The 20,548-nt window shown below is 32.0% G+C and overlaps 3 protein-coding genes and 1 non-coding gene across 7 annotated transcripts; 3 read left to right on the plus strand and 1 right to left on the minus strand.

The window, feature by feature from the left end:
* Nucleotides 1-8: 8 nt before the first annotated feature.
* On the plus strand, nucleotides 9-3,215 carry LOC118060316 (probable arabinosyltransferase ARAD1). The gene is made up of 4 exons (XM_035073536.2): nucleotides 9-688; nucleotides 1,438-1,734; nucleotides 1,824-1,919; nucleotides 2,359-3,215. Exons 1-4 carry the CDS (start codon nucleotides 188-190, stop codon nucleotides 2,782-2,784), a joined length of 1,320 nt encoding a protein of 439 aa, XP_034929427.1. The 5' UTR covers nucleotides 9-187; the 3' UTR covers nucleotides 2,785-3,215.
* Nucleotides 3,216-3,788: 573 nt separating this feature from the next.
* On the minus strand, nucleotides 3,789-3,872 carry TRNAY-GUA (transfer RNA tyrosine (anticodon GUA)). Its single transcript is given in 2 exon segments — nucleotides 3,789-3,824; nucleotides 3,836-3,872. It is a non-coding gene; the product is annotated as a tRNA-Tyr (tRNA).
* A 2,549-nt stretch (nucleotides 3,873-6,421) lies between these two features.
* Nucleotides 6,422-10,255, plus strand: LOC118060315 (uncharacterized). 3 transcript variants are annotated; one of them, XM_035073534.2, is made up of 5 exons: nucleotides 6,422-6,640; nucleotides 7,791-8,072; nucleotides 8,636-8,723; nucleotides 9,589-9,655; nucleotides 9,882-10,255. In XM_035073534.2, the coding sequence occupies exons 2-5, from the start codon at nucleotides 7,949-7,951 to the stop codon at nucleotides 9,933-9,935; spliced, it is 333 nt and encodes a 110-aa protein (XP_034929425.1). In that variant the 5' UTR covers nucleotides 6,422-6,640; nucleotides 7,791-7,948; the 3' UTR covers nucleotides 9,936-10,255. The 3 variants fall into 3 exon arrangements, with proteins under 3 accessions (XP_034929425.1, XP_034929426.1, XP_073267057.1); XM_035073535.2 differs by having other exon boundaries at nucleotides 6,622-6,640; nucleotides 7,058-8,072; XM_073410956.1 differs by lacking the exon at nucleotides 6,422-6,640 and adding an exon at nucleotides 6,663-7,630.
* Nucleotides 10,256-10,957: 702 nt separating this feature from the next.
* Nucleotides 10,958-14,150, plus strand: LOC118060318 (vacuolar protein sorting-associated protein 24 homolog 1). 2 transcript variants are annotated; one of them, XM_035073537.2, is made up of 6 exons: nucleotides 10,958-11,320; nucleotides 11,607-11,683; nucleotides 12,314-12,416; nucleotides 12,852-12,973; nucleotides 13,504-13,698; nucleotides 13,777-14,150. In XM_035073537.2, the coding sequence occupies exons 1-6, from the start codon at nucleotides 11,209-11,211 to the stop codon at nucleotides 13,855-13,857; spliced, it is 690 nt and encodes a 229-aa protein (XP_034929428.1). In that variant the 5' UTR covers nucleotides 10,958-11,208; the 3' UTR covers nucleotides 13,858-14,150. The 2 variants fall into 2 exon arrangements, with proteins under 2 accessions (XP_034929428.1, XP_073267055.1); XM_073410954.1 differs by lacking the exon at nucleotides 10,958-11,320 and adding an exon at nucleotides 11,807-11,884 and having other exon boundaries at nucleotides 11,623-11,683.
* Nucleotides 14,151-20,548: the final 6,398 nt, after the last annotated feature.

The following is a 20,548-nucleotide window of genomic DNA, read 5'->3' on the forward strand; positions in this document are numbered from 1 at the left end:
CCTTCTTTCTGGATCAAAATTCCCTCTCTCCCAATCCCAGACAAAATCCCAAAACTCCTCTCTTTTCCTCTCAAACACTCCCGCTCATAAATTCCAATTCCCTCTCCACTCAGATCCACACAGCTTCTTCTGCTATGAACTTTCTCTTTGTTAGAAATTAGTATTTTTTCTTTCTTAATCTTCCAAAATGTATGGAAAGGCAATTGTCTCACTAGCATTCATAATCCTTCTCTTAATCTCTTTCTCCCTCTTCATCGGCACTGTTGATATCAGATCATACTTTTTTGCATCACCAGATGGAGCCCACAACTTACCCTGTACGCCCACCCACACGCAATCCTCTCCTTCTGTTCCTCTCAAAGTGTACATGTATGATCTTCCACGTCGATTCAACATCGGAATGATGCAGTGGAAGAAGGGGGGTGGAGATGACACGCCGGTGAGGACAGTGGAGGAGTTGCCGCGGTGGCCGGTGAATGTGGGGGTGAGGAAGCAACACAGTGTGGAGTATTGGTTAATGGCTTCGCTTTTGGGAAGTGGTGGAGAGGGAGAGGAGAGGGAGGCTGTTAGGGTTTTGGATCCTGAGATTGCGGAAGCGTATTTTGTGCCGTTTTTTAGTTCGTTGAGTTTTAATACTCATGGACGTAACATGACTGATCCTGAAACAGAAAAGGATCGGCAATTGCAGGTGATTTTGGATTCATTTTTTAGCTCAAGTTTTGAGCTATCTGTGTTTAATTTGGAGAATTTTGATTTTTCTTAAGGACTGAATTTTGATGGGTTTTAAAAAATTTCGGGTTCAGAATTGTTTGCATTTGAAAAGGTGAGATTTCTAGCTTAATAAACTATGGCATTCTGTTTTTTAGCCGTTTTAGGACAAAGGGTAATTGGCTTAGAATTTTGATTCCAAAAAGAAAAAAGAATTTGCAGAGAGTAATATATTGATTCATGATTGGAGGATGGTTTTTTTCCAAGGCGGTTTTGTTTCGATCGGATATGAAATCAGCTCAATGCACTAATATTGCGGTTTGTTTTTGTTTAATAGAGTTGACTTTGTTTAGCTTCTTTAGTGACTGGAGTTTAATGAGGGTGATATAGAAATGGAGGGTATAACTGAATAATTCTGTTGAATCAAGGAGTTTTATGTGTTAGGGGATTGAGTTTTCTTGCTGATGCTGATATAGGGAAGCAGTTATGAACACCTCACTAGTTGTAGATCTTTATAAGCTGGTACTGGACGGATAATCAGATATTCTCCAGTCAATTCACACTAGATTCTAGAAGTAGAGAATCTTTTGGAGTTAAGTTCAGTTTCAGAGTATCTAACTTGTTGTATCCTGCCATTACGCAATATCGCTATCTGTTTACTGAGTTCCAATATATTTTTGCTTGAGATCTAGTTGCTTAAGGTTGACTTTATGATTCTTCTGGTTTCAGGTTGATTTAATAGACTTTTTGCAAAGGTCGAAGTACTGGCAGAGGTCTGGAGGCAGAGACCATGTGATTCCAATGACACATCCAAATGCTTTTAGATTTCTCCGACAACTGGTGAATGCGTCCATTCTTATTGTTGCAGATTTTGGCCGCTACCCTAAATCCATGTCAACTCTAAGTAAAGATGTTGTGTCACCGTATGTACACAATGTGGATTCCTTTAAAGATGATGACCTATTGGACCCATTTGAGTCTCGAAAGACACTTCTTTTCTTCAGGGGGAATACAGTCAGGAAAGATGTATGTGTGCTGCTCTTGGTGATGTCAATTTCATTTAGAACATCTGGTTTGATGTAAAGGTGATTTTTAATGGACCTATTGTGTTGCAGAAAGGAAAAGTTCGTGCCAAACTTGAAAAGATATTGGCTGGTTATGATGATGTTCGGTATGAACGAAGCTCGCCTACAGCTGAAGCAATACAAGCGGTGAGTAGTGAGTGATGGAGGTTGCCAAAATTGACATTGTCATTGCATGCTGATTTTCTTCCAATTTTTTATTAAATGACCTTAACATTAGGATCTGACAAGTACCTTTTCCTATCCCATTAAAATATGGTGCATTTGACATAACGATACGATGTGCTTTTGCAACTAATTATCATCAAAGGCAATCCACTCTTTAAATTGAATGTCATGCCATGTTTTATTATGTTTAATACTCCCTGCCATTTAATGAACGGAATCTTCCCATGCATACTGGGCATTGAAATTGCAAGATCTTCTTTATGATCTCATGTAGAGAGAGAATGCCATCAGTGTGCCGGGTTTTCCAAAGAGGATAACCCTAAGTCAGTTAAAGTGTTATCCAAATAAATTCACGTAATTTTTATGTCTCATCTCTTTTCTTTTCTTTCCTGAATACCAGTCAACTCAAGGGATGCGGTCATCGAAGTTCTGCCTGCATCCTGCAGGAGACACTCCTTCCTCTTGCCGGCTTTTTGATGCTATTGTTAGCCACTGTGTTCCGGTCATTGTGAGCGATCTAATTGAGCTCCCTTATGAAGATGAAATTGACTACAGCCAATTCTCAATTTTCTTCTCTATAAACGAGGCTATTCAGCCAGATTACTTGGTTAATCAGCTCCGGAAATTTCCAAAGGACAGGTGGATTAAAATGTGGAGGCAGCTCAAGAAGATCTCTCATCACTTTGAATTCCAATACCCCCCAATGAAGGAAGATGCAGTCAACATGCTATGGAGGCAGGTTAAGCACAAGCTTCCAGGAGCCCAACTTGCTGTCCATAGAAATCACAGATTGAAAGTCCCAGACTGGTGGCAGCGGAGAAGATGATTCTGTTCTGGAGGTTTCATAATGGACACTGTACATTCATTATTTTTTTTACATCATACACAATGATAACCCATTGAGGGAATAATCTGAGGTAGTTACAATCACCAGCTGTCATCTACCTTTATACACAAATTACTATATGTTCACACTTACTCAACAGCGTCAGATCAAAGAAGATTCTCTTTTGAAAATGAGATGTGCAGTGATGCATCATTGCCTGTCTAATATTCTTTTGTTCATTCCCATCACTTCAGTAGTGAGTTCTGAGAAATAACTTTCATATGTAGACGTCCAGAATTTTGCAAAGAACTAATTCCACGCTGTTGTATTTGTTTCTCTCGATGGTTGTAGTTTATTTGATGGAAAGTGATTAAACCTTCCATCCATCAAAGAAGTTATCTGGCAAAAAATGGTGTTCTTTGTTCTTTCTAGTTTTCCTTCCTTTTTGTCCGGATTTCTTATTACAGTCAGGGGGGAGAGTTGCTTCGTTTTGTTTGCATGTGTAGCCAAGTTTAAACCGGAACCTTGAACCGTTTTATCAACCGACCCTTGATGTGAAGCACGCTTCTGACGAAGGTACAGGAATATTTAGAATGCCCAGGACAGGGACGGTAGCAGGGCAAATTTTTCATCTTGCGGCGGTTTAGGGTGTTTGGGAGTGTGGTTGCTGTTGCTTTTCAAAGTGCTTTTCACTTAGAAAAGCATGCCAATAATATTTTTTTTATTTTTTAAAAATCATTTTTGAGATCAGCACATCAAAATGATTTGAAAACATCAAAAACATATTACTTCCAAGCTAAAAAAAAAAAAAAAATTTCAAATTTTATGAAAAACGCTTTTCAAACGCAATCCCAAGCGCTTTTAGTTGCATAAAAAATTTGGAGATCACGGTTGTGGTCCTGCCTATCATTCAATCTACGTTATTGTTTTTTGTCTTGTATGAAGTGTAAGGAATTTCTAGGAGAACAAAAAACAGGGAAAAGACAAGGAAAACAAAAGAAATATCCGACCTGCCGGATTCGAACCAGCGACCTAAGGATAACAGCTACTACTACAGTCCTCCGCTCTACCAACTGAGCTAAGATCGGTTTGTATATTATCTTACCATATAAAATATATAATCTGATACTCCGTTCATCCATCACTTTGTGCATAAATTATGACATGCTTGTCATAATTGCTGCTTTTATTTCCATGCGAGTCAAGGGGATTTTATTGGGTACTCTTTGTGGATGGTGTATTTTGCGTTGTTGGAGGAGTTTTGACTTTTGGTGGATTATGCATGAACGTGGAGCATTAAGGAATTGACCAACCTATTAACCACGGCGTCGCTTGGGAGTACTACATAAATTTATTTTTTTATAATAATTATAGATATTCAGGCAATTTATACATACTTCGACCAATTAGACGAGATGACTAGAAATAAATAAACTTCATGGGCTTGCATGTCGTTTAAGATACTAATAAATTACATGGGTAGTCTACAATCGAAAAGAAAGCACGGATGTCAAGAGGAAAGATATACTTTAATCTTTCGAGTGTAGACCCAGCATAACACCAGGTTCTGAGATCTAATTTCTCATGCAATGAAATTATTTGCTGAAATGGCCAAGGCATGATCAAATAGCAGCCATGACCCTCCACCATAAAATAGGTTTTTTAAGTTCAAACCTCATTGTCCTAAATCCAGACGACAAATTCGTGACCAAAGTGCAATGGAGGAACAAAAAAAAAAAAAAAAACATTGTGGTGCGTGGATATTTGTTTTGGATTGTTGCTACTTTGAAATGACAAAGACACCCATAGATTATCCACCTACCATGAGATTTAAAAGTACGTGAAGGGTATATCAGTCATCATGGTATAGAGACAACCTAGCTTATCCACTCCAATTTCCCCAAATCAAATCCACGTCAGCTGGAAGATAAATCAGAAATTGAAAATGAAAATTATGTATAAGTCTTAAAAGCACGAGTTTTTGGTTGCGCAGGAATCTATTGTCTGTCCTTTTATATATTATTTTTATATTATAGTAGACGGGTTATGTAATTTTTTTTAATTTTTTAATTTAATTCTTAAAAAAAATGAGAAATTTAATTCTAATTAAAAATCAATTACTTTTAATTTCTTATAAAACAAAATTGAAACAAAAGGAACCAAAATAAAATGGGTGGCATAACATAGGTTTTGTTAAATGATGCACTTTAGTCCTTGAATTTTTAAAATCATATAAATTATATAATTTCAGTATATTAATATTTTTTTCAATTTAATATTCATATAAAAAAATATTTATGTTATTTTTTAGTTCCTAGTTGAGAGAGAGATTTTATCAAATTTCGGATGTTAAAGAAAAAAAGGTATCATTGACACCGATTTAAGCCACTAAAACAAGCAATATTTTTTTCAAATTGTTCCATTTAATAAAGGGAGATCATATCAAGTTTTTTTACCTTTAAAATTCATGAAAAAACATATTTGAACTCGGGTTGATTTTTTATTTTGGCTTGATTTTGATTTTTGAGGTGTTTTTTTGGGTTTTTCGATACTAAAAATAGGTTTATCATAATTCTTATAGTGTTTTATATGTGTTTTGGGTCAAATATGGAATGAAAACAGGTGTTTAGGGTAAAACAAATTTAAAACTTGATGTTTTAGCTGCTATAATAGCTAGAATATGGACCAAACAAATGACGTACAATATGATTTTTTTTTAAAGAAAACATGGGGTAATTTATTTGCCCAATTGCAAAAAAAATAAAAACAAAGGCCCAACATCATATGATACTTGCTCCTTTTTTATTTTTTTTTAAATTAATTTTTTTCATGGATTTTTATTTAATTTATATTTAAAATTAGTTCTCATTTTCTCTTTAATTTTAATTTGAGAGCCACTTTTAACTTATGGTTATTTTTTTTAGTCATGCATTTAAATTTAAAACTAATTTATCTATATATATATATATATATTTTATCTTTTGTATGAATGAATTTTATTTTTTCAAATAAAAAAATATTTTTTATATAATATTTCTAATATACGCAGTTTTGCATGATGTTAATTTTCTTTTCTTTTATTTTACTTGATCAATATAATTTATGTTTCTATTTCTATTATCATTTACTTGAATAAAAAAATTATTTTAATAAATAAATTTGACAAATATAATCAGGTAATTTTTTTATTTTTTGAGATTAAATATTTTGATTTATATATGTTTATTGATTTTTCAAGTTTTATTTTTAGTTATTGTCAATAATTTTTTTTTTATTTATGTATATAATTCTTGATTTATTTGATTAGATGGATCATAAATGTTTTTATTTAAACTTAAATATTTTAAATTACATAAATGTTTTTTTTATATAAATATATATATATATATATACAAAATAAAAATATTTAATCGTGGCGAATGGCTGACTAATAAAAACCTAGAGGAGGAAGCTCACAAAGCAAGAAAAGAATAAAAGGGTTAGCCAGGGACATGTTTACCTAGCCATTAAAGTTAAAATTTCAAGGTCAGATTCAGATACATCGAGAAAAGCAAAAAAAAAAAAAAAAAAAAAAACTTTGAATCGGATTATAGATAATTTACTTTATTAGATTTAAGGATATAGTCAAAGTTGATCGAGATTGATCATTTTTAGGAAAATGGATTTTCCTTTTTAATAGAAAGATTATTATATTATCATTACCATACCAAAAGTCAATAATTATCGAAACCGACGTTCTCCTAATTTCTTCCCCCCTCTCCCCCCTCCCCTCCCTCCTCCTCCTCCTCCCTCTAAAAGAAACACTTTAGATTCATCTTTAAAATACCCAATGCGTTGATAAATAATCTGCAACAAGGTATTGCCCAGCCTTTTCTCTCTTTCCCGGTGTAATTCTTTTTGGGGATTTTTATTTATTTCTGCTCAAGATTACCTTTTATACTATATTAAAAAAAAAAAAGACTGGCTAAATGCATGCTATCTTAAGTTTAGAAAATGTTTCCGAGTTCCGAAAATGATTTTGAGCTCGTGGGATTTGCTTTTGCAACTTCTGTGTCTCTGTTCTTATAACCTGTTTGGTTTGTTTCACATTTTGAGCATGTTTTGTTTGCATATACCAACAAGAAAACAGGAAGGGCAGTGTAAAAGTAGATAAACTATGGCTGATATGATGAGCAAAAGAAGGTCGGCTTAAGAATGTGAAATTTAGTTGATTTAACGACCTAGTTCTTGAAATCTGCTCTTGTGTGAATTTTTTTTTTTATTGGACTTGTAGAATGAGGAATTGCATAGTAGCATGGTGGGATTTTTTTTTTTCCAGAGAATTTGGATCACAACCTGGTGAATTGTGCAAGAGGAAGTGTGGTCTTTTTTTTGGATTTTCCTGGTGACTTGGTGGGGATGTGAAGAAGTAAATGCATGTCTTTGATGGTTCTGTTCTGTGGGTTTGTTTTTGGAAAAGTTCATACTTTGCAACAGATCTGAGTTTGTGTTGACTTTATTGACTGTAGAGAATAAAATTTTGTCGTAAATTTAGATGAAAAAAACATTTTTTTTGTTGATCACTGCACTAGTGCTCTAATGATGTCTGCCAAAAAAATGATTACTGGAGACTTTTATTTTTCTTGTTTTATAGATCTTATGCCTTTGGTTTATTTATTACTTTACATGTTTTGTGTCTGAAAGGAAGCTTGTGTTAGAAAGAAAGATTAAGGATGGACATTAATACTGATAGGACCAAGGCATCTGCTTTTCTAGGATGTAACTTATGTTGTCATTAACATAAATGGACTCTGAAAGTTTTGGTGATTAATTTACCGAAGATTTTACATAGATTTTCAGAAGCAAGGTAAATATGATTAATGTTGAAGTTGGCTATGGTTTTATATTTGGTCCAACGAGAAGAATGTGGTTCTTTTTTTCAAAGTGTGTCACTATTGTATTCAAGTGACATTCTGACTCATATTTCCTTAATTCTCACCTTTCCTTTTGATTTGCCAATCACACAGAAGAACTATTTTATGCCAAGAAGTTGTTGTAGAAGCCTTGCTTCATTCCAAATAGCTATATCTTTTGATAAATCCCTGAAGGAACTTGTTAAAAAGGACTACTAGCCAGCAGTTAAATGTGTTACTGCCAAAGGGAATGAGTATTCAGTTTAGAGCAAATGGAGGTAGATTCTGTAAGCTCCCACTCCAATGAGAAGCGATCATCAGAGCATTCCACATCCACTAATGGAGAACATATGAACACAGAAAAAGAGAAGAGTACATCTGTATTTGTTAATCATGGTGAGTCTCTTGCCTTGGTCACGAATGCCAGCAATTTCTCTAAATCTGTCCTTCCTTTTGGGATTTCTTTAAAGCAACTCACTTGGTGATTGTGCATTACAGCGATTTTTCTAGTCTTACATCTGCTGGTTTTTAGGGTCTTAATTTTTTAATTAGACGTGTTCTTAGAGATTTCTTTTGCTATATAAAAGATACACCTAATGCCAATTGAAGTTTCATGCTTTATAAGGAGAAGAGGACAAAAGAAGTGTATTATTCTACCATTGATATCACTGGAATAATCTGAATAAACGTCATTGATAATGTTCTGTACAAAATAATGCCTGGAAACTTTTGACTTTTTTTAACTGTTGCTTCACATGGGTTTCTAAGTCATCCATTGAAGTCGGAGTTTCAAATAGTAAATACTTCTTTGGTTTTGCTTTTGTGATTGTTATGCTTCTTTCTTTCCTTGTGCAAATCCCAGTAGCGAGGCTTTGTCTATTCATAATCATGCTTTTCGGTTTCTTTCAATGTGTAATTTTCTTTTCCATGAGTATAACGTGTCCAAAAGCACTTTTTAGCTGCAATTGCTTGGCACGAGAGCAGAAGAAAGTGGACAGGAAATCAATCTTGTCAGCCACAAAGAACGACCAAGGACCCAATTATAAGGTAATTGTCTGTAAAGCTTCTTGAGTGCTATGAGCTCTATTTCCGTGGTCAATGATTTGTACCATCTATAAGCCTGGAACCTCCCTACTCTGAATAATTTGTATTTCGTGTTTTCAGGGTGCATATAGTAAATCTTGCCTCAGCAATTAATGAGGAAAAAATAAGAACGTTATTGCACTTCCTGATGGCAGACACTGAAAGTTTTGGAGAGTGAAATGAATTGTTGAACTGCATTTCACTGCCTGCTGCATTCAGCCAAGAATAAATGCATGTGTCAACATGTAATTAAGTAGGGACCAGGGGCTATTCTTGTCCTTCCAAAACCTATGCGTAAAGAAATCAGAAATACACCATTCACACCTCCAAGAGAATATTCGTGCTTCCTAAGTAGGACTGACAGAAATACACCATTGACAGAAATTTAGGACTGACAGAATTTTTTTTTTAAGTGGCTTCATAAGTAGGGCTGACAGAAATACACCATTGTCACCTCCAAGAGAATGTTCGCGCTTCCTATTTAGTTTGTGTATTACGTGGTTCATGACAGCATATCACTGTTTCTGTCATTATTTTTGCCCATACATGCTGTGGTAACGTCTTCCTAGTTTGTTCATGTATTATGATGGTTCATGACAATTGACATGATTATATTGGTTATTAATCTTCATTTGTAATTACTCGTATTAGTGGTCTTGAGTTTTGACCTTGTTATGGTCCCACCGAAGAGGGAGCCTAGACGAGAGTTTAAGAAAATACATTCTTTTGAGCATTTTTGCATGACATGGTGCTTTTAAGATTCAAGCATGCATCCTTGGAGCCAATCGTGTTGATAGATGAAACATAACAGGAGAACTTTTCTTTGCAGCTGGTCAACAACCTATGAAGATTTGCTTTCTACTCAGGAGCCCTTCTCTGAGCCAATTCCTTTATCTGTAAGCTCTCTTCTGACAACCATTCTCACATTAAGTGAATTTTATGGTTTATTGGTTTTGAATCTTCTTTAGTGGTAGTGTGCATGAGCATGCGCTTGAAAGGTCACGGTTAAAGATTTTGGACTGGTGACTCTTCCTGATCTTTCCGAACGTTCCACTTCTAGTTTTCTTCTTAATTTCCTGTGCAGTCGTTGATCTCCGTTCAACTGATTGTTGAATTTTGCAGGAGATGGTAGATTTTTTAGTTGATATTTGGCACGATGAAGGCCTCTTTGATTAAATAATCAATGACAATGTTTTAATTCTAGCGCAATGGAGACTAATAGAAGGTAAAGCATACAGGAATTTCTGACAGCCTGAAAATGCAGCCTGATTTCTTGTAATTGATTCTTCCATGTAGAATATGATATGGAAAGGCTTCAATGTACCTGAAATTAATTCCTATTGGACCAGTTAGGGTTTTTTTTTTTTCCAGCTTATCCTCAGGGGGATTACAGATCCCAGATGTAATTTTACTTTCATTTGTAACAAACAACTTGTGTATTTATTCACTATGAAATTCTTGGTAGCATTAGCATCAGATACAGAATGATGCGCATCTTTGGAAGTCTGGCATTTCTATCCAATTTTCTTGTGATGCTATGTAAAATTGCTTCTGATTCATTCTTGTTAATATAATAGCTGTGGTTTTGTTTGTTATATTTAATGTAACACTAGTTCACAACAATGTAAAGGGTTTATTTCGTTACTGAACGAGATAGAAAAAAACTCGGGAGTACAAAAAAATCAGACAGTAACCAAGTAAGTTTTGTTTTGTTTTGATTTGTATTTCTATCTTCTTAACTAAATAAGTTTCTTTTTCTATTATTTTTATTTTTATTATTTCAAAATAATAACTAATGTTATCTATAAAATTAATTGATAAAATTATTTAATATTATCAATTGATTTAAAAAATATTTCAAATTTTGCTGGTTTTTTAATTCCTTAAGTAGAAAACAAAATATATATTTGATTCTCAAAGAAATTCAAATTTTCTACAGTAAGACGAGTAGGTACCAACCTATTCTATTATTTACCTCATGTTTGAATCCAGAGAATGAGAAAGTTTGGAGAAAGTAATCTTTGTGAATATACTAATTTATAAACAAAATGATTTGTCTAGACTGAATTAATAAAATATTTAATTTTTATTTATTGAAGGCTCTGAAAAATAAAAATAAAAATATATGTAAAAGAAATTTTCCCATTCACTTCCTTGTTAAGAAAAGGAAGAAAATTCATCTTTAAGAAGAAAGAGAGAGGGAAGCTCTCTTCCAAAAAAGGCAACGCGGTTTATGGTACGACGTGTCGTTTTCCAGCTCTCTAACGACACCACGATTAATGTTAAAACACCTTACACGCTGACTGAACCGGAAACAAAAGGAAACAGAAAAGAAAAACATTCCCGGAGAACAAACACCAAAAAGAAAATTCAGCTTCGATCCTAAGCTATTATTCATAGACGGAGACTGATTGTTCTCCTGTTAAAGTTGAGAGCTTGAGAGAGAGGGATGGATAAATTCAAGAGCATGTTAAAACCGAGACCAAACCCACAACAGCAATTGAGGGATTGGCAGAGAAAGCTACGTCAAGAGTGCCGTAACATTGAGCGGCAAATAAGAGGCAAGTTTCCAACTTTTCACTTTTTTTTCTATTATGGGTTTTTTACAATTCTGAGTTTGGATTGATGGTTTGGTTTGTTTAGTGTGTTTGTAGTGAATCTGGGCTGAAAAAAATCGTGGGTTTATTGTGTTTTTAGATTTAAAAGGAGAAAGATTTCATCTTGGTTGATGGGAATTGTGGGTTTTGGGTTTTCTGAATCCTGAAGCTTGGATTGCTGGGTTTGTTGCATTTTGTATGGTGATGGCGACTTTGGGCTAAAAAACTTGAGGTTTTGTTATGATTTTAGATGTGCAGAGAGAGGAGAAAAGTGTACATAAGGCAATTAAGGAGGCTGCCAAGAGAAATGACATGGGCTCAGCTAAGGTAAATTATCAAACTTCAGAGTTGATTTTACTCAATTTTTTATGAAATTGGTGCTGAATACGATAAAATGAAAGATCTGTAATCTTGTGATTGTGAACTTGGAAAATCATTGAGCATTTTTAGGACATTCATGCATGATGGACTTGGATAGCTTGATTTTGTTGATCAGCATTTGTTCTAGAATCCCAGCTTCTCTGTGAGGTACCGAAACTAAAACTGCTAGTTGCTTTATGTGCTTGATCATGTGCATGGATTAATGATCCTGCTCTAGGGGATTTTAGATGTCTCTTTTGGTAGTTATGCTTCAAATTCTTCTATGTATCATAATAACTGAACTGCAAAACTTTTTTAACTTTGAAGTGGAGCTTAGAGCTAGAAAGGCATGTGGATGATGTTGAAATCAAATCAAGTTTAGGTTGAAAGTTGAAACTAGTAATGTACTCAGACTTATCCTGCAAGTATGTTGAACTGAAAAAAAAAAAAAAAAAAAAACTCAGTAGTAGCTTATGTGCCTGCCTTTGGGTGAATCCTGGTTGAGCCATGAAAGATGCCAATTTCATGTCTTTTGTATGGCTTGCTGTATCATATTTTCATGCTCGTGAGTCTCCCTTTCCATCTATTATGTTTCAGGCACTTGCAAAGGAGATTGTGATGTCGAGAAAAGCTGTGAACCGTCTTTATGAAAATAAGGCCCAACTGAATTCAATATCAATGCACCTTGGAGAAAGTGTTGGTAGGATTTTTTACTTGGCATGCATTTAAATTACTTAGTTTTAAGAATTTTTTCACCTGAAAGTCCTTTTATGAGAATGCTCTTTCCAAAGATATGGGAAAAGGTATGAAATAAGTTTCAAACTTCAACATTTTTATGGGAAGGAAAAATAGGTAAACCCCTGTTTTATTGTTGGACTTTGCCAAATTTCCTTGGAAGCTTATTTTGCATTACAGATTTGATGTGGAAAGAGTCTTTAGTCATATATCCATATTGGTCAGTTTTTGTCACACTACTTCTGTGATCATGCTGCTATATTCTTGGTTGCTTGCATTTTACTTTCAAATTAATGGCTTGAACTATCTGAAATAAAAAAAAATTAAAAAAAAAAATTAATATTGTTCCGTTTCATTGAGACCATTTCTTGAGGATTCACATGTTGGGTTTGATTCTCAGCAATTGCCCGTACTGTGGGTCATTTATCTAAAAGTGCTGAAGTCATGAAACTTGTCAATAACCTTATGAAAGCTCCAGAAATGGCTGCCACAATGCAAGAATTCAGCAGGGAAATGACAAAGGTTTGTTTCATCATTTCTTGGAAAACATTTCTTGAGTTGTTTCAATGAAAAACCAACCAGTTTCACATTCTGTTTAACAGCTCATCCAAAATTCTACTAACATGCTGAGCCCTTGATGGGATCTAATTAATGTTTGCAATCTTTTTTCTGAATTTTTTTCCCATCATTTTTGTAGTAAAAAAAAAATCCCCGCTGATCTCCAGCAGAAATTATGACTAAGAAACTTTGCTCCTATGAAAATACAATTATTTGTCTTTAAGTAAACTTTAATTGCAAATTAATTTATGTGGTTTGGGAATCCTAGCAAATTAACTGAGCTCAAAGTTTATAATATGGGAATGAAGAATGTATTTCTAAGGATCTGCTCACCTATTTATCAAATAGGCTTGATGTTTGTTAGAGTGAGAGCGTTGGATGCAGTAGGTTCATAATGTCCACTAACAATGACATGTTTCAGGCTTTGAGCAACGATTTATGTTTACTTCTTCACCTATATTTTACGTTCTTGGCTTTTGGTTTGCACTTTGTAGGCTGGGGTTATTGAAGAAATGGTAACTGATGCTGTTGATTCAGCACTGGATTCTGAAGACATCGAAGAGGAAATTGAAGAAGAAGTTGATAAGGTCCTAACAGAAATAGCTGGCGAGACAGCCGCTCAGCTTCCTGAAGCTGTCAGAAAGGAAAGAGTAAGGGTACCTGCCCAAGAAGCAAGCACCTCACATGAAGTACGATTAACTTCGATCTAATTTTTTGCATACTTGGTTTGAGGAAGGTTGGACCTAACCTCATTGCAATGTTCACAGGAAGAAGCTATTGCAGAGGGTGTAGATGACGAGGAAGAACTGGAAGAGCTAAGGGCTCGGCTAGCCAAAGTCAGATCTTAGTTCGATGCATGCTTATTCACTGCATTGCCCTCGGTGTTTATTGAAGAAAATGAATGAGATTAGAGGCCATTGACCCGGTTACCATAATTTTTGCAGAAAATGTATTTCTGCACTTTGTCATATCAGTTTGTATAACAGTACTCCCACTTTGATTTAACCTCTACCTAAAAGCCCTGGTATTCCTCAGACACCATTTATGTGTCGTGTAATGTATCGATGCTTCTCCTGTAGTTCACACCCTAGAACACGCTACTGCATAACATCATCTAATGATCCAAAAATACTTGGGAGAACTAGCACTCGCTGATGTCTCGTTTTTCTAGTAGTCCGGCGTCGCCATGAATCCATACAAAATGGCGGGTCCAATAATCACTCTATGGTGTGTAGTTTAGTCACTTGCCCTCTAATGGCTTCTTTCACAAGTCACCATGCGAAGGCAAATTAAGGCTCTATTTGTTTACAAAAAAGTGAATTTTGGGAAAGTATTTTTTAATGTTTGGTAGTGTTATGGAAAATGAACTAGAAAACACTTTTCAGTGTTTGATTATGTCATGGAAAATGAGTTGGAAAATAACTTATTAATATTTTATTTTTCTCAAGTTTATTAAAATAATGAGGAACAAATCTTATAAATTAAAAAGTTGAATGAGAATGAAATTGAAAAAAAAATATAATTTCATAAATTATCTCAAATAAAAACAAATAATAATCAAAATAATAAGGATCAAATCTAAAAATTAAAAAAAAAAAAAAAATAAAGAAATTAAAATAATAATAATCAACATTTCATAAATTATTTCAAATAAAATAAGTAACAATCAAAAGAATGAGGATCAAATTTGATAAATAAAAAATTTCAATAAAAAAATGATAAGAAAAAAGCAAATAGCAATTATAAAAATAAAGACCAAAGTTAATATAAAAATAAAATTTTAAGAGATGAAATTGAAAAATAAATATTCAAAACAAAATATATATAGCAATCAAAAGTTTGAAAATCAAATTTGATATAATCAGCAAATAATGACATTTCTAAATTTTTCACAACTTCCGGAAAGTGTTTTCCTCTAAAATTTTTCAGGAAAACACTTTCCTGAAAATCAAGCCAAATTTTCCTTTTACCAGAAAGTGTTTTCCATTGACCAACTTTCCTACTGGCAAACAAACACAAGAAAGTTTGGAAAGTGCTTTTCCGGAAATCACTTTCTGGAAAACAAACACAGCTAAAAGGAAAATATTTTCCTGAAAACCAAGTCAATTTTTTTTTTGACTAAAATTGACTGTAAAGTGTTTTCCGTTGACTAAAAAATATTTTCCGCTGACCAGAAATTATTTTTCGTTGACCAACTTTTCTAATGACAAACAAATACAAAGAAAGTTTGAAAAAATAATTTCCAAAAAACTATTTTTCGGAAAACAAACAAGGGCCTAAGCGGAAAAACTTCAACTATGCTGCTCCAATTTCCCAAGACCATAGCTGGACTCCATCGTCTCTATCTGCGTGCGTTCATATACCGTACGAGTAATTCCTGGCCACTGGCCATTATCCTTATTTACTGTTCTTTTGTTTCTGATTTAATTATTAAAAAGAAATTGAAAAAAAAGGCAGGTCAGGAAATTTCATGGTCACGACGTTATAGCAAGGAGAGAGAAACATTATAAAGGAGAAGCATAAGAGAGGGAAATACAAAAATAATTTTTGAGTATGTACCGATATATTTTTTTACGGGGATTAAATATAATCTTTTTATGTTTATTTTAGTAATACTTTAAAAGGCATGAGAGGTATGAGACTGTTGTTCATAGTGATTTGTTTTTTTAGTTTTTTGTATTGCATCATTATAGCTTCAAATTGACGGGTAATTAAAATATATTTATTAAGAAACAGTAAGATTCAAAAACAAGGAACTAACAAATATTAAATAAAAAAACATGACAAAAATTTTTTTTCCGCTAAAATTAGGTCTAAATATGCACTTTAATCCTCTAGCTTTTCAGATTATAAGCTTTCAATTTTTAATAATTTATGAAATTTAATTTTAGTTTCAAACTTTTTTGTTTTTTTTGTTTTGAGAGAGGATAAAGAGTAACTAAGTTCTAGTAGTAGAAAAAAAAAAGTTCCAGTTGAAACTGATTCCAACCATGAAAACCTAGTGATTTTGGCTTCAACATGTTCCTTTTTGTAAGTAAAGTTTATATAAAATATTGTTATCCCCTTAAACTTGTCTAAAATGATGGGTGTAAACTCGAAGATAATTTTAGTTTTAGGTTGATCATAGGTTTTGAATATAATTTTTTGGTTGTTAGAGGTTATAAATATATTTCACAATGTATTTGGGGTGTATTGTGGTTTTTTTCAAATCAAAATATAGTTTAAAATGGATTTTTTTTTGTTTAAAATATACCAACCTAATTTTTAAATTATTAAGGGTGGTTGCTCTTTTAAAAAAAATAAAATAAAATAAGGTCTGGGCACATGAGCTGCTCTAGGCCCATGTGCATGAGCCTTTTATGAGGCTTAGGAACTTTGGACCTTCTTAGCCCGAGAGACTAAGCTTTTTTTTTTTTCATCCATTACAATTGCATTTATTTTTTTTCTTTGTTGTTTTTTCTTTAATTTTATTACTTGATATTTGGTTGATTATTAATAGAGCAACATAATTTGTTTTTATTTGATTTTTTTTTCTTGATCACTTGGATATTTGATGGTTGTTGTTTTTATAAGTGTTTATTTTAAATAAAAAATATATAAAGTAAGATTGTTGAATCCAATTAAGTTTATGACCAAAATTATAGGTCTGGTTGGTTTATTTCGGTCAAATAAGGATTGAGCTTTGATAATTTTTTTTTGTTATATATAGTTTTTAATTTATTTAATTAGATGTTTACATGAATTTTTGAATTTTTTATTTTATTATATATATATATCATAGAAGTTTGTACATGCACTTTTTTCTGAAAAAAACAATATTCAACTTATAACGAAATATGGGTTAAATAGATAATTTATTTTCTTTAATAAAATTGAATAAGAATCGGCAATCACTTAAAAACTTTCTGCCAGATCCTCTGCCAGTTTTCACTGCGTATAACATATGTTTTCTGGCGAAAAGAAAACTGAAAAAAAGAAATAAATATTAATGTCTTTATCCATCTGCTTTTCCATTGTTCATGTTTCTTCAAGGGAGGTTATGTTCATATCTTCAATAATCTATTTACGAAGATACTTTCCAGAGTTTTTTTTTTTAAATGTATTTATACAAAATTTTATTTATTTACGAGTGCTATAAATTTAAGACATCAAAAGTGGAGTTGAAAGATAACAAGTCTAAGTATTATATTTATAACTCGTCACATGTATTTGGTAGTGTATTAATTATTATTTTTAAGATAATTTTTACTCAAAAATATATTAAAATATATAAATATTTTTTATTTAAAAAAAAATATTAAAAAAATATAATCTCAACTATATTTCTAAATGCTGAATTAACTTTTCCATGATTTTCGTCCATTATTTTAGCATGGTTCTAAATTCTAGTTGAGATTTTTTATAACGTAACCTTGCAAAAGGTTTTAGCCATAAATAGCTTTACTCACACCAGTCTCGCGTGCTTTCCATCAAAATATCTCTCCTTTTCCTTTTCCTTTTTTGTTTATTTGCCTTTGAAACTGTCACCACCGTCCTTCCACTTCTATATTTCATCCCACTTTCTTTCATTTCAATATTAGTCTATAAATATTTTTAAAAATTAATTAAAAATAAAAATAAATAAATTACGTTAACCTATTAAATTAATTTTAGGTCATGAGACTAAAACAACTCAATAAAAAACAAGTTTAATATTGAAAGACTTTATGACCCAAGTTATAAAATTGATATAACATCTTAAAAAAAAAAACTTAATTTTACTAGGATTAAAATGCCAAAACTTGTGACCTTAACTGCGAGACTAAGATACTCTAATAAATATCAAATACAAAAAGATTATAAAACTCAATTCCCAGCCAACCTAATATTAAATGATAAAACTAAAAAAAATCGATTAAATAAAAAACACGAAAAATAACCTGAGTTAACCTGTTAAACACTATTCTCAGGTTATGAGATCATGATAACCTAGTGAAAGGTAAATAAAACAAATCATAGAGTTTAATTTTTAATTACATCAATATTAAATGATAACATAAAAAAAAAATATGAGTCAATCGGGTTAACCAATCAAATCAGGTTAATCCATAAAATCTGAGATTAATGTTATAAAAATGTAATAACTAAATAAAAAAATATTCAAACAATTTTTTTTTTTAAAAAAAACAAAACACCATTCCAATAAATAATAACATGTGAAAACCCCCTACCACCTCCTTTCTAAGTTTATAGTTAATTGTTTAGAATGTAATTAAGGTTGTTAAAATAATGACTTAACCTGTAAAATTTACGATTTTACAAGCACCATGTATCCAATGTGTTAAATCAGATTAAAAACTTGAAACTAGTAAAATCAAATTTAACTCATGCGGAATCGATAAAATCAGTAATTTCGGTTCGATTTTACGAGTTTACTAGATTTGTGATATGAACTAAGTCAGGTCTGAATTTGGTCTTATAATGCCAACTGACTAGTTTTGCTAAATTGAGCATATCTTTCAAACCATATATTGGATAAAACTAAAATTTAACAGGAAAATTTTAGATACATGAAAATATATTATGGTCAATTTGCAAGTCAAATGAAGTTAGGAAATTTAATATTTTAGAGGGTCATTTTTAGTGAACTTATATTGTTAAATATGTCAAACAACATCTTCATATACTGTTTTAGACATATCTAAAGCTACTAATGGAGTTTTGTTTCGATTAAAGTTGAGATAAAAACTAAACATCTGAAACTTTCCAGCTATATATCATAGGCCCAATAATTCATTAAAACAAGAGAGAGTATCATGTTTGAAATCAAGAGAGAATGATATGTTTGAAATCAGGACTCAAAGCTACCAATAATATACAAAAATTGAACATTCATGCTACATGGAAAATTTAACATAAAGACTTTTTTATTATTCTATTTTATTTATTTATTTAGTTTTAGATAATTATTTTTAATTCAAATTTTTTACAGCACATTAAAACATTGTTTATGAGTTTATTTCATTATTAAATTCATGATAGTTAATTAATAATTTAAACACATTAGCTTGCAACCCATAATGGATCTATTAATACTTATTGTGATGAAAAACAACCAGGTTGCCATTAGATTTATGTGTGCTTCCTATTTTTTAGTGATTTTCCTGTATTAAAATTTTTATTCCAAGACTTTTTATTTCTCCATGTCTTTAATTATTTAATCCACACTACTTATCTTTCTCATTTTATTTAGATTGCTCATTGATTATATTATTATTGATTTATTTTATCAAATTTTAATGTAATTTAATTTATTATCTAGAATTATCAATATATAATTAATTTTAAAAAATTACTTCTAATTTTATAATACAAGTTTATATTATATTTTTTATATCATATTAAAAATATATATTTAAACAACCTTAAACGAAATTTTGTAAAAAGTTTTTCAAAAATATATATTAAAATTACTTCTTCCAAAGATAGCTTCACTCACACCAGTTTCATGTTCTGTCCATCAAAATGCCTCTACTTTTCCTTCATTTTATTTATTTATTATTATTTGCCGTTGAAACCGTCACCACCGCCCTTCCATATTCCAGTCCACTTTCTTCCACTACAAGCATAACTTGGATTGTTGCCCCCAAAATGAATCGTCACCACTCACAACTTTGAGTTTTAAAGTTGTAATAAAGTCAACGATCATGATCTCCCATCTAAAAGAACTTGATCAGTGTACATTGGGACCCACATTTCTTAATCAAAACTCCAGACTAAAGTCTCAAGCATCTGGAACCTAACAATTATTAAACAAAACCATCGAATTCTTTGCGAAATTCTTTTTTTTTTTTAAATAATCATTAAATTTCCATACATTCAACAGATCAACAAATAAAATTTCCAAAAAATGATTTCAGAAATATACCTATAGTTAAAAAACTAACTATTAAATTTCCAAAATAATTTTCTTACAGACAAGATAACACACACAATAGCTCCTTGTATAAACACAAAATCAACTTGCGTGCACATTTCTAACAGTGGACCCCTTCTCGCGTAATCAAAAATCCCTTCATCTTCCCGCCCGAAGCAAAAACGACACCACATCATATCATCACCAACAAAAACAACGACACGTTGTCTCCCTCACGTTTCCTTTGCTTCCCATGTATGAAAAACACAAGATGAGAATTCATCTTAGTCCTTGTATTTATTAAGATATTACACTTGTGTACCTGTAGTTAAAAACTTTGTACAAACTCTAGATTCTCCAATTTGTTGGGTTATGCAAAAATATCATTAAATTTCTAACAACAATGAAAGATTGTTTTCTCTACTTGTTCTCACCTTCTAAGATAATTTATCTACGACGTAGCAAATTTTGTTGGTATGAGCATGTAACTTGATTCATCGTATATAATAATAATACTATTTTATTCATCATTACCATTGGGTCTAAATATGTATTTATTGAGAAAATAAAACTAAAATTAAATGAAACTAGTATTTGTGTTGTAATTCAACTTATTTTTAATGTATTTTTCAATTGAAAAAAAT

Source organism: Populus alba, chromosome 8 (genome assembly GCF_005239225.2).
Source record: "Populus alba chromosome 8, ASM523922v2, whole genome shotgun sequence".
NCBI classification, from domain to species: Eukaryota; Viridiplantae; Streptophyta; class Magnoliopsida; order Malpighiales; family Salicaceae; genus Populus; species Populus alba.

Bases quoted from the DNA above. Each gene is read 5' to 3' on its own strand.
- LOC118060316 (XM_035073536.2), top strand. From the start codon at position 188: ATGTATGGAAAGGCAATTGTCTCACTAGCATTCATAATCCTTCTCTTA. The intron at 1,735-1,823 runs GTATGTGTGCTG...ATTGTGTTGCAG, and splicing joins GGAATACAGTCAGGAAAGAT to AAAGGAAAAGTTCGTGCCAA. The intron at 1,920-2,358 runs GTGAGTAGTGAG...CCTGAATACCAG, and splicing joins CAGCTGAAGCAATACAAGCG to TCAACTCAAGGGATGCGGTC.
- LOC118060315 (XM_035073534.2), top strand. From the start codon at position 7,949: ATGGAGGTAGATTCTGTAAGCTCCCACTCCAATGAGAAGCGATCATCA. The intron at 8,724-9,588 runs GTAATTGTCTGT...TTTTCTTTGCAG, and splicing joins ACCAAGGACCCAATTATAAG to CTGGTCAACAACCTATGAAG. The intron at 9,656-9,881 runs GTAAGCTCTCTT...TGAATTTTGCAG, and splicing joins CTGAGCCAATTCCTTTATCT to GAGATGGTAGATTTTTTAGT.
- LOC118060318 (XM_035073537.2), top strand. From the start codon at position 11,209: ATGGATAAATTCAAGAGCATGTTAAAACCGAGACCAAACCCACAACAG. The intron at 12,417-12,851 runs GTAGGATTTTTT...TTTGATTCTCAG, and splicing joins GCACCTTGGAGAAAGTGTTG to CAATTGCCCGTACTGTGGGT. The intron at 13,699-13,776 runs GTACGATTAACT...CAATGTTCACAG, and splicing joins AAGCAAGCACCTCACATGAA to GAAGAAGCTATTGCAGAGGG.